Genomic DNA, 13,385 nt, shown 5'->3' on the forward strand with positions numbered 1-13,385 from the left:
AGTGCACCCATTTTGATAATACTTACCCTCCAGAGTCCTTTGGCAGTGGCAGAAGTGCTGTAGAAATCACTAGAGAAATGCCATGGATACACTGCACCAATTATAGATTTGCCACTGGTCCTTAGGTTGACGGTGACATCCACCTGTTTTCTTGCTGTCTTTACAATTCTTAGCATGTGCACCAGATAAGCACCTTACATGAGGCACATTTGACAAGTTTTAAAACCTAATAAGTCAATTTCTCTGTATTCAGTTAATCAATGAGGCTTACAGTCATCACAGTAAACTGGCCCGTGCAGCCAGGGAGAAGAATGAGGCTGAGCAGCGGGAGCGCACAGCTGCGAAACGAGAGCAAGTGGCCAAACAGAAGCCAATGGAGCCTGGGGAGCCAAGGATCACAGAGCTCACTGACGAAGAGGCTGATAAACTTCAAAAGGAAATTGAGCAGGTACTTTGTGCAGGAACATCAGATCTGTTCTAGATTAGGTCAAAACTTGTTTAATCGCAATATGTGACTAATTTCAACCTTTAAATTACAGTTCCCTTTCATAGAGAAATGTTACAACTTAATGCACAGGGATAGTTTTTATGCCTGGTAGTTTTTCCTCTCACCTTATTTGACAGAAAGCCTTACTTTAAGGCACTGTAATCATTTTTCTAAAAAAATTGGGGAGATTGATGCATAATTACATATTTGCTATTTATTTCATCTGACCGTAAATGAGAGTATTTATTAATTTACAGTTTCTTATATAGAGCAGCCTATTCCATAGCACTTTACAATTCACTATGATGAACAAGTGTTATGGGGCCCACACAATTAGCGATTTCAGGGCATCACTAGATTGCTTAAAATCCCCGTACAGCGCTCCTTGTGTAGGGGCCATAGCGATGTGTGTCGCTATCGCGCAACAATTCGTATCCAGCATGCTGGATAAATCTAGTTCATCGCCGGTCAGGGCCAGTGTTCTCACCAGAGAACACTGGTCCTGACAGATCTTCAGCAGTGATGCCTTGTGTGTACGCCCCTTCACATAAGCCCTTATTAAAGTTTTCAAAAGGGAAAGATCCAAAAGACAAATACTTTCCAATTAACAAAGGTTCCCCAACAAATGGTAAAAAGTCATGTAATCATTCATAGGGGCCCATTTATCAACGAGTGATAAAATTGGTTGTGAATGATAATGGTGCTCCAGCCAATCAACTCACAACTGTGATTTTGCAAACAAAAGATCTGATTTGCTGAAGCACCATTTATCATATGCAACGTTTTATCACTCATTGATAAATGAGTCCTATGGTGGCTATAGAACAGGGCTGGGCAACACCGGCCCTCCAGATGTTAATGAACTACACATCCCAGGATGCTTTGCATTAGTTTTGCTATGTGGCCATGCTGAAACTGATGCAAGGCATGCTGCACCAGATAAGCACCTTACATGAGGCACATTTGACAAGTTTTAAAACCTAATAAGTAAATTTCTCTGTATTCAGTTAATCAATGAGGCTTACAGTCATCACAGTAAACTGGCCCGTGCAGCCAGGGAGAAGAATGAGGCTGAGCAGCGGGAGCGCACAGCTGCGAAACGAGAGCAAGTGGCCAAACAGAAGCCAATGGAGCCTGTTGTGTAGTTCATCAACATCTGGAGGGCCGGTGTTGCCCAGCCCTGCTATAGAATGTTATTATATATTTGTAAAATATGCCGAAATTGTGTAATCGCGTATCATTAGCTAACCAAATTGCTGTTTATCCTCCTCTGTTGCTTAATATAGCTTGCACCTCCCAAATGTTTAATTTTTACATAGGCCTTTTGGCACTAAGTTTTTATTTGCATCCCTATCATTTTTTTATTGGCAGAAAAAAGCCAGAGAGCAAGAGATGACCATTGGCGGAGCTGGTGAAAAGCAGGAGGTCCAAAAGGTACTCTAACGTTCTATTTAACGGTATTTACACTAAACAGTAACCGTTTAAACTCCAAACCTTTCCCTGCTACTGGGTCTGTGAGAGTAACAGACATAGAACATCCGCATGGCTTTGGCTAGATGGAGAAGCACATTAGTAAAATGTTTGTGTAGGTGCTAGTAGACCTGTAAATGAACAAAACAATTTATGGTTTTACCATATTCCACACTGCTATTGAATTTTGTAACTGGAGTAATGGCGCAGATAGGAGTTATGCAGCCACGTGTGACACTGATTGTCCGAACGCTATGAATTGATATGTAGAAAAAACTATGCCAATCCCGGGGCTTTTTTCCCCCCCAATCCTGGGACTGAAAAATGCTCTATCCTGGGATTGGCATCCTTAAAAAAAAAAAAAAAAAACACCCTGTCTTCCCACACCAGCCTCCCCGCAATCTTGCTTATATACTTGCTGGGAGCAGGGCAGGGGTGTCTATGGGCGGTTGGAGTCAGTAGAGCGGGAGATCCGTCTGGGAGTGGGTATGTGACAGTGTGGCTTGTGCAGCATGACAGTCAGATGCTCACATGGTGCCCATACACTAGTAAGATTTATCTTCATATCTGGGTGGTTGGAACAAAAACATGGTTATGGATGAGTGACAGTTTGTCAGTTTTCCAGCATTTCCAAGCAAATGGTCAACTGTCATTTGCTCTCATCCATAACCATGTTTTTGTTCCAACCAGCCAGATCTGAAGATAAATCTGCATGTGTATGGCCACCTAGACTGCACATGCAATTTTGGGGCCAAATCCTGGGATCCCGCCGAACCCAGGATTGGTCATCCTAGGTGTTCCTGATAAAAACAAGTAGTAAAGTAACATAATCTATATAAAGGAGATTTCTTTTTGCACATAGGCTTTTTTAATATAACCAATTCACTGTGTTTATCATTTTTCAATTGTGTTTTTTATATTTTGCAGTTTTATTAGAGTTAAAAAAAAGTTACATTTTATTATTCTCCTTTGGTGCACCACATATAGACTAACCTTTCTCTGTCCTGTTGATTGTCTGACTATTTGTCCAGTGGTAGCACACCCTGAGAAAAAAACCTGTAATTCTCTTTGAAGGGGGCCTATATATGATTGTACCTTTATGACTTACATCAACTAGTCTTGTGCTATTGATCGTTACGCTACGTGTCCATTTTATATTGTCAACTGCAAAATAAGCTACGCAGTTAGAATATGGATGTCTGCCCAGCCTAAGTAACCTTGGACCAAATGTTTGTTGCAAAGTCAAAATTCTCTCTCTCTCCAGCCACCCTCAATCCACTTGTATATGCCATATAGGATTTGATACCTCAATTTCCCCCATATTTTTGTTATGTTGATTAAAATATAAAAGGTTTGTATATTCAATAAAACAAATACATATAGATACCAGTGGCCATGCTATGTTGTTTATTACTTTTTTTTTTTCTTATCGCCTCTAATGCTAGCACAATATACTTTATGGTTATGTATAGTTGCATTTTGTGGCCCCCACTCTCAGTTTTAAATTATATTCCTAATCTATGTTGACTTGCCGATACACTAGTGTTAAGTTATACTGGGTTCCTTTTCCCCCTTCCCCACATCTCCTCTGTATTTTGCCAAGCCAGAGCCCTTCTTATTACTTGGTACAAATAGAAGTTTTATTATATCAATTTATTATGTTGTCAGGCATAATTAAAAAAAAAAAATTCACGTTGTTTTACTGTACAGGCTGAAAATGAGGAGGAGGAGGAAGAAGATGAGAAAGACAAAGGAAAGCTTAAGCCAAATTCTGGCAATGGAGCTGACCTTCCCCACTACCGCTGGACACAGACCCTCTCAGAAGTAGATGTAAGTTGTAAGCCTATTTATGCGAAAAACCTGTTTTCTCTATCATTCTTATGGGATACAGGGTAGTCGTTCTTAACGATGGGGAAAAGAGCTTATCCGAAGGAGACAGGCACATATAAAACTTTATACAGGGTGTACTGGCTCCTCCCCTCTGCTCCCCTCCCTCTAGCTTCAGTTTGAGAACTGTGCCTCAGGAGAAGCACGCATCAGGAAGAGCTCCAGAGAGTTTTATCTTCTGTTTAATTTCTTTATTATTTTGGGGCTGCTGTTTGGACTTAACAGCAGTCCTGCGTCGTGGGAGACTAGGGAAAGGGTTCAGCTGCTGGCCACTTCAAGGTACCGAGCTGTCCCTGCCACAGGACCACCGTCCTGAGTGGGTGTTGTTACCGCGGGCATTGCGCTGCAGCGAGCACACCCCTGGCATGCCGCACACCCCTAGTCCAGTCTGAAGACGTCAGTGGTGAGTATTACCCCGGGGTCCCCGGGTTACTGTGCGGCAAGATGGCGGCGGCGGTATCGGCGGTGCCCTGCACAGGGACCGCGCAACCCCCTGCCTACACTGGGACAAGGTACTGCCTCCTGTATTGTCCAGGGCAGTTACCAAAGAGGTTTGGACATTCCCCAATGTCAGTCTCAGTATAAAACGCAGGTAAGCTCCGGCGCCATTACGCTGGGCGGAGCTTACCCAGAGTGAGACCAAGCTCTGTGAGGGCGCCAAAACCTGCTTCTTCCCTGGTTGCTGGAAACGCCATTATACTGCTCCAGACACTCCTCAGCGGTGTGGATCAGAGGGAATCTGCTTGCAGAGACAGCTTCAGGTTTTCAGCGCTTGTGTACTTGTACACTTGCCTGCATACACTGTAAAGTACTGTTATTGATTACTGTACTGTTTTACCAGCTCTTATAATCGGAGAGCTAAGGTTATCTGGTGTATTGGTCTCCTCCATTATCCTCTGTACACCACCCCACTGGCTTGTTAAGCTGTACAAGATCAGATAAAACTACACATAGTATTTATCTGGATAAAATCACACTGCATATCCACTGTGTGTGCGCGGTGTGTGAGGGGAGACTGATTGTTTGTCACAATGGTGAGGAAACTTACATGTATGGTGTGCAGTGATAAGTTTGTGCCAGCATCTTCATCACAGGTTACTTGTGAGACATGTATGTCCCCACAAAGTAGTGGGGTTCCCCCACAGCTTACTGGGCAGCAGAGTAGCACACAGGACAGCTCACAAGAGCCTGCCTGGGCAACAGGAATGAAAGCCATGCTTGAAACTGTGACTACACAGTTAACTGCTACTGCAGCACAGACCCAGAGAGTACAGAAGGAGCTTGCCATCCTTGCTGCTAGAGTTGATATAATCACTCCTACCCCTGGGGATACTCGTAAGAGAAGTGCCCCCTCTCAAACCCCTGATTCTGGGGCTGATGATGGGGATGACGATGATGATGTGGGAGATGCAGACGCAGGTGATGAGGCGCCTGATGCTTCACAGTCACTGTTGCGGGGCACAGAGCCATTAATTATGGCAATCAGGGAGGTCTTGGACCTTCCCTTAGCTGAATCCTCTGAAGGGGATGCCTTCTTTGCTACTCAGAAAAAGCAACAGGTTGTTTTCCATTAGCAGTCTGACCTGGAAAGTACTTTCAGGTCAGCATTGAAAAACCCAGAAATGAGGTTTAAAGTGGCTAAGAAGTTTAGATCCACGTTTCCCTTTGATCCTGCGGGACGTAAGGTGTGGGAGGAGCCACCGGAGGTTGATTCTTCTGTGTCTCGCTTAGCAAAAAAGATGGTACTCCCAGTACCAGGGTCGTCTTCACTGAAAGACGCCACGGACAGAAAGGTTGAAAGCACCCTGAAGTCCATTTTTACTGCTAGTGGCGCGTGTCAGCGTCCTGTCCTAGCAAGTTGTTATATGGCTAAGTCTATATACACGTGGGCCTCCCAGATCCAGGAAGGTCTTCTGGGTGACATGACAGTAGCACAGGTGTCTGAGAAATTACACCATATCCAGGACACTGCAAAAGTTCTGTGTGAAGCGCAGAAGGAGTTAGGAGCCATTAATGGCCGTAACTCAGCCATGGCGGTGTCAGGGCGCAGGTCCCTCTGGCTGCGGCAGTGGGTAGCTGACGCTGACTCCAAACGGAGTGTAGAAAACCTCCCCTTCACAGGTGGCAGGTTGTTTGGGAGTGATTTAGATGAGTTAATCTCTAAAGCCACGGCAGGGAAGTCCACTTTCCTACCATCAACCCCACAGGCGCCGAAGCGTCCTTTTCAATCTCACTCCCAGCAGTCCTTTCGGGCAAGTTAATTAGCCAGGGGTGGTTCAAATGCTGCGAGAGGCTCCCGTGGTAAATTCAGGAAGCCTTCTGCTTCGGCCACCGCAGAGCAGCCATCCGGGGCAGCTGCAGGTAAACCCGCAGCATGACGGTGGGGCTCCACCATTAGCTCCGGCAGAGGTGGGAGCCAGACTGGCGTTCTTCGGCCATGTTTGGGAAGCCTCGTGCCTCAATACTTGGGCGCAGGCTCTTATTACGCACGGCTACAAGCTGGAGTTTGCAGTACAGCCACCTCAGAGGTTCTTCAAATCAGGCCTCCCAGCGTCCCCAGAGGACCAAGTGGTGTTGCAGCAAGCAATCCAAAAGCTGGTACAGGCCAGGGTGATAACCCCGGTCCCTCCCCTAGAGAGGGGGCAGGGTTATTTCTCGAATTTATTTGTAGTCCCAAAACCGGACGGGACAGTACGTCCGATTCTGAATTTAAAATCCCTGAATCCCTTCTTGAAGGTAACAAAATTCAAGATGGAGTCCTTGCGGGCCGTGATAGCGGCACTGGAGGAAGGGGAGTTCTTGGCGTCCTTGGACGTGAAGGACGCTTACCTTCACATCCCAATATGGGCCCCTCATCAGAAATACCTGAGGTTTGCGCTACTGAGCGATCACTATCAGTTTCGCGCACTGCCGTTTGGCCTGTCCTCAGCCCCGCGCATATTCACCAAGGTGATGGCGGAGATGATGGTGGTTTTAAGATAAGGTTGTGTGATACCATACTTGGACGACCTGCTGGTAAAGGCGCGGTCGCCAGAGGAATTGCAGGCAGCCTTACAGGTTACAATACAGACCCTGTCGGGTCATGGTTGGCTCCTGAATTTGACAAAGTCTTCTCTGATCCCTTCACAGAGACTCCAGTTCCTGGGGATGGTGCTGGACACGGCTCTCATGAGAGTGTCCCTGCCAGAAAACAAGGTGGTAGACCTTCAACAGCTGGTCACAGACTTGTTGAAACCCCCCCAGGTGACGGTGCATCAGTGCATTGTCCTGTTAGGAAAGATGGTAGGCTCTCCAATTCGGGAGATTTCACAGCAGGATTTTTCAGCTCGATCTTCTGAGCAAGTGGTCCGGTTCACACCGCCAGATGCATCGGCGGATTGTGTTGTCATCTCGGACCAGAATGTCGCTAGAGTGGTGGCTCCACACGCCCAACTTACTGGCAGGGCGTCGGATTGGCATCCAGGATTGGGTCTTAGTCACCACGGATGCGGTGCAGTGACCATAGGTCAGTCCTTTCAGGGCAAGTGGACCCTATGGGAGACACGCCTCCATATCAACAACCTGGAGTTACGTGCTGTGTATTACGCACTTCTGAAGGCGGCCCCTCTCCTCAGCGGTCAGGCGGTCCGCATCCAATCGGACAATGCCACTACTGTGGCATTCCTGAACAGACAGGGCGGGACCAAAAGCAGGCCCTGTATGAGGGAAGCATCGAAGATCCTGTCCTGGGCAGAGAGTCACTGTCAGGCTCTCTCGGCCATATTCATACCCGGGGTGGACAACTGGGAAGCAGACTTCCTCAGTCGCCACGAGCTCCATCCTGGGGAATGGAGTCTACACCACCAGGTATTCAGTTCTCTGGTGGCTCGGTGGGGGACCCCACTGGTAGACTTGATGGCATCAAGAAACAATTGGAAAGTATCCAGGTACTTCTCAAGGGCAAGGGACCCTCAGGCAGAAGGAGTGGACGCCCTCTCCATACCGTGGACGTTCAACAGCCTGGTGTATGTCTTCCCACCGATTTCCCCTAGTGGCTCGGGTGCTAAGGAAGATAAGAAGAGACGGAGCTGAGGTAATTCTGGTGGCTCCGGACTGGCCACGAAGAGCGTGGTACCCAGAGCGGTACTTGTGTATTTTGTCGACGCCCCCGATGTCCGTCGTACGATGAACGCATCGCATGCCATGTACACGATGGCATGCGATGCGATTTTGACCCCCTATACCAGGGGTGGCCAACCGGTCAGAGGTAAAGAGCCGAAAAATATCAGTTGTCAAGCCAAAGAGCCAACGTCATGCGCGCGCCGAAGGCGCGCGCGCCAAAAAGGGGCGTGATCAGGGGAGTGGTCAGGGGCGTGGTCATATGACACAAGGAGAGTGGCCACATGACAAAACTTTATGCCCCCAGTGCCAGATATGCCCACCACAGTGCCAAACATCATATGCCCCCCACAGTGCCAAACATCATATGCCCCCCATAGTGCCAAACATCACATGCCCCCCACAGTGCCAAACATCACATGCCCCGCAAAGTGCCAAACATCACATGCCCCGCAAAGTGCCAAACATCACATGCCCCCCACAGTGCCAAACATCACATGCCCCCCACAGTGCCAAACATCACATGCCCCCCACAGTGCCAAACATCACATGCCCCTCAAAGTGCCAAACATATGCCCCCCCACAGTGCCAAACATCATATGACCCCACAGTTAGGAAGCTGGGCCCTCCAGCACAGGTGTTGCCCACAGTGCAACACCTATGCTGGAGGGCCCAGCTTCCTAACTAAAGGGCCCACCTAGAGGGCCAGGAGGGTCCAACAAATAAATGAGCCACGGGCCAAGAGGGCCCGACTAATGCGCACACAGGCCAGAAGGGCCTGAATTTGCCCACGGGCCTAGTGCCCGACACCCGGTGGTCTAGGGTGGATGGAGGGTAGGAGGCCAAAGGCCCCTACCTGGTGTTGGGAGAGGCATCTGGGGGGAGCTTCGTCAGCTCTTTTGCTTCCCACCCCCGCTGGCCTCTCCGGGAGCCATCTTCTTTTTTCTTGCAGAAGGCGCCGGAGATCTTCTTCTGTCTTGATCCCGGCGTCTTCTGGCCTCTTCAGCGGCGCCGGAACTCTTCTCCCCGCCGCCGTCTTCTGCGCCATCCTCCGGCGGCTTCTCGCGTCTTCAGGAGCGCTCCTGCGCTCCGCCGGCGTGGAGAAGACTTTTCGCCCTCCCGCTGGCGTCTGATGTCAGACGCCGGGGGGCAGGGCGGAAACGGCGCGGCGAGCGCTGATGGCTCGCCGCGGTCGTTTCCTATTGGCCGCCGATGCGGCGTTTTGAATTTGGCAGCCGAATTGGCGCCAAATTCAAAACCCCGCTTTGCAGACGGGAGGCTGGAGCCGCAGTTTACAGCTCGGCGAGCCGCATGCGGCTCGCGAGCCGCGGGTTGGCCACCGCTGCCCTATACGATCAAAAATCGTATAAGCACCCAAAAGGGTGCTTTTGAGCACCCTAATGGGTGCTTACAATGTTAAATGCACCCCCACGCCACCCCCCCACTATAAACGTGAACCCGAAGCGTGGCGAGCCCGCGAGGGGCGGCGGTACGCATCCTCCGACCTTTTCATACCCCCACTATCCACGTCGGCGTGGAGTTGAGAATAGAATAGTGTGGCGAGCCACCGAGCCCGAAGCGTGGCGAGCGGACGCGGATACCTTCACAGGTAAACGCGTCCCTTCGCGGGCTTCACAGGTATCTGCGTCCCCTCGCGGGGCTCGGCTCGCTGCGCTCGCCACACTATTCTATTCTCAACTCCACGCCGACGTGGATAGTGGGGGTATGAAAAGGTCGTAGGACGCGTACCGCTGCCGCTCGCCACGCTTCGGGTTCACGTTTATAGTGGGGGGGGGGGGGGGGTGGCGTGGGGGTGCATTTAACATTGTAAGCACCCATTAGGGTGCTTAACATTGTATAAGCACCCATTAGGGTGCTTATACAATGTTTAATCGCATCGTATGGCATTGTATGCCCTGTACAATGGCATACAATTTCAAAATTGTATGCCATCGTGCACTATCGTACGATATCGCATCGCATGCGTTATGGTATGCGATGGGCGCCGTCTAAATACACAAGTACCCCCAGAGCTTCTAAGTCTACAAAGGGACTCGTGGCGCCTACCTCTGCAAAGAGACCTGCTCATGCAAGGACCGTGAGTCTTCCAGGCCTTGGAACAGCTGCGTTTGACGGCCTGGAAGTTGAGCGGCAGATCCTGACTCAGAAGGGTTTTCACACTTCGGTCATCAGAACTTTGACAAGTGCAAGAAAACCGGTAAAGGCTGCACATTACCACCATATCTGGAAAAGATATGTGGGTTGGTGTGAACAGGAAAAGTTTACTCCTTCGGAGTTTAAACTGGAAAGGTTTCTTAGATTTCTTCAAGCAGGTCTGGACCTGGGCCTACGTTTAGGCTCCTTGAAGGTGCAGGTATCTGCACTATCTGTCTTTTTCCAAAAGAAGCTGGCTAATATACCTGAAGTGCAGACGTTTCTGCAAGGAGTATTGCATATACAGCCTCCTTTTGTGGCCCCTACTCCACCATGGGACTTGGATGTCGTTCTGACGTTCCTAAAATCCTCCTGGTTTGAGCCATTGGAGGAAATTGATCTGAAATATCTGACATGGAAGACGGTGGTCTTACTAGCCCTAGCTTCGGCTAGGAGGGTCTCAGAGCTAGGGGCATTAACTTGCAAGAGCCCATATTTGATATTCTATGAAGACAGGGCAGAATTACGCACTAATCCGCGTTTTCTGCCCAAAGTGGTGTCTGCGTTCCATGTGAACCAGCCAATTGTGGTTCCTGCTAGTGGGCCTCATTCTGAGGTGCCAACATCTTTGGATGTGGTAAAGATTCTCCGTGTCTACATCAGGAGAACAGTGAGGATTCGCAAGACTGATGGACTTTTTGTCCTCTACGATGCCCAAAAGATAGGGCGTCCTGCTTCCAAGCAGTCTATTGCACGATGGATCTGTGCAACCATTAAACAGGCTTATGTGGTAGCAAAGCTTCCTATGCCTGCTGGGGTGAAAGCCCACTCAACTCGTTCAGTGGGGACCTCCTGGGCGGCTGCCCGAGGGGTATCGGCCTTACAATTGTGTAGAGCTGCCACATGGTCAGGCCAACACACCTTTGTCAAGTTTTACAAATTTGACGCTCTGGCCACTGAAGATACTCCGTTTGGGCAAGCGGTGCTGCGGCAATAGGTTCCGCACAATCCCGCTCTTTCTGATATCTTTGGTATATCCCCATCGTTAAGAACGACTTCCCTGTATCCCATAAGAATGATAGAGAAAATAGGATTTTAATACCTACCGGTAAATCCTTTTCTCTAAGTTCTTATGGGATACAGGGCGCCCGCCTCTGTGCGGAGGTTTGCCTTGCTCACTTTGTGGGTCTTTCTGTTACCCTTTTTGTTCCTTGCGGACATAAGGGTGTAGGTTACCAAGGTAACTTACTGTTACGTAGTGTACCTTAAAGGTTCACGAGTGTAGATTGTCACTTAGGTGATAATTCTTATACATTGTTCCAGTTGGAATATAGTTCAAAAAAGTTGTCATGTTTGACATGTTCTTAGGCCCTTAGACTTCCCAGGTTCTGTGGTCGCTAATGTGGTCTATGTACGTTGAATGTATGTTGGGTGTGCTGGATGAATTTCACCACGGTAAATATTACACATATTCCTCTCATATTGTTCTTCTCCTTCGGCACAGTTCACTTAACTGAAGCTAGAGGGAGGGGAGCAGAGGGGAGGAGCCGGTACACCCGGTATAAAGTTGTATATGTGCCTGTCTCCTTCCGATAAGCTCTTTTCCCCATCATTAAGAACGACTTCCCTGTATCCCATAAGAACTTCGAGAAAAGGATTTACCGGTAGGTATTAAAATCCTATTATTTGATGTATGCGTGCAAACATGCACGCATTCCCTAGTGTTTTCTTTCCTTAATTATTATTTATTTATATGGTGCCACAAGGATTCCTCAGTCACTAACAGAAAACATATGAGCAAAAAAAATAATAATTACTTACAGTTCAAGTCAATTTAGGACAACTACATAATAAAGATTGTTGCATCTACGGTTAGGTGCAGTAAATTGCATGTGCCACAGAGGGACGACTTGCATCTACTAGCAGATTGTGCCACATCACAACTGGTTTGTGGTACCGCTACTCAACAACCTGTCTCCTCACAATGGCATTCAAGAGGACCGTCCGGAGAGGGGATGCAGTTAAAATCCCGGCGGTCGGGATCCTGGCATTCAGAATCCCGACCGCCGAAATCCCGACACATTCTCCCTCCGTGGGTGTCCACGACACCCCTGGAGGGAGAATAAATTAGTGTGCCGAGCGTAGCGAGGCACCGGGCCCGCTGCGTGGCGAGCGCAGCGAGCCTGCAAAGGGGGGCGATCCACGTGTCCCCCCCCCCCCCCTTGTCGGGATTTTGGCTGTCGGGATTTTGGCTGTCGGGATTCCGGCGTCGGGATTCTGAACGCCGGGATCCCGACCGCCGGGATTCAGTACTGAATCCCCGGAGAGGTACACTAGCAACCCAGCAGCTATAATTGTGTTGCAAGGGCAAAACCGTATATTGCACATTTCAGCTGCTATACTGATGATTAGTCTATACATTGGAGTTCAGCATTCCAGACAGTGCCTCTTGTAGGGAACGGGCTTCCACAAGTGAGTGAGGAACCTTTCTTACAAGAGCATGAGCTAGCTTGGGCTCAGGTGCTAGCCAGCTTTGTTGAGAGATTGGGGCATATCACAGGTTCAGCTTTCAGGCCATGGTGATCTCCAGCACATTAATCCCAGGTGTGAAGAACTGGGAGGCAGACTATCTCAGTACTGTTGTAGGGGATATGGTAGTTGCAGTGTGTTTCTGGTCGTACCATAGTACATGAGGCCCTCAGTCTTGTACTCTGTTTTTCAACTGCTTCTTACAGACTATTGGTGGCTGTTGCCTCTTCTTCGGATCTACTTCAGCAGGGTCCATTTGTGTACCCAGACTTATGTTTAACAGACACCATCTGAAGACCCCAATCGAGGGTATCCTCAAGCAGTGAATCCCTCTGTATGACCTCTATTCACTACTATTGAATTTAAAGGTCTTGCGTGGTCTGGGGTGAGGGTGTGGGTTCCCACCTGTTACTCTTCCTGCAGGCGGGGCTGGACACTGTTCTGTTCTTGGGATCAGCGGTATACCTTTTTAGCTATCTCTCTCTTTTTTTTTTTTTCAGCACCACTCGGTTCAGACCTACCTTTTGAGTCCAGCCGTTCCACGATTGGTTCCTTTTTTTAGCTATAAACCTAGGGTCTAATTCATGTTGGCTTGATAAGCAGCATGCTTTCGCTGCTTAGCGAGCAGGTAAGTTCTTCCCACATCCCCTCAGTAACATACAAGGGGATGTATCTGAGAACAAATCCCCTCGCTTACGACTGAAGAGGAGAGAAATAATTTGATGGTCGCCGATCATTGAATGATTTCTCCCCCCTTTGG

The 13,385-nt window shown here is 48.8% G+C and overlaps 1 protein-coding gene across 1 annotated transcript in view; it reads left to right on the top strand.

Annotated features, from left to right (window-relative positions):
- Positions 1-13,385, top strand: part of NUDC (nuclear distribution C, dynein complex regulator) — a 32,018-nt gene that overhangs the window by 7,025 nt on the left and 11,608 nt on the right. The window contains exons 3-5 of the mRNA XM_083173310.1: positions 254-448; positions 1,859-1,921; positions 3,668-3,787. Of these exons, the coding sequence (XP_083029436.1) occupies positions 254-448; positions 1,859-1,921; positions 3,668-3,787 (378 nt within the window). The remainder of the gene's footprint in view (positions 1-253; positions 449-1,858; positions 1,922-3,667; positions 3,788-13,385) is intronic.

Source organism: Crinia signifera, chromosome 2 (genome assembly GCF_055691185.1).
Source record: "Crinia signifera chromosome 2, ASM5569118v1, whole genome shotgun sequence".
NCBI classification, from domain to species: domain Eukaryota; kingdom Metazoa; phylum Chordata; class Amphibia; order Anura; family Myobatrachidae; genus Crinia; species Crinia signifera.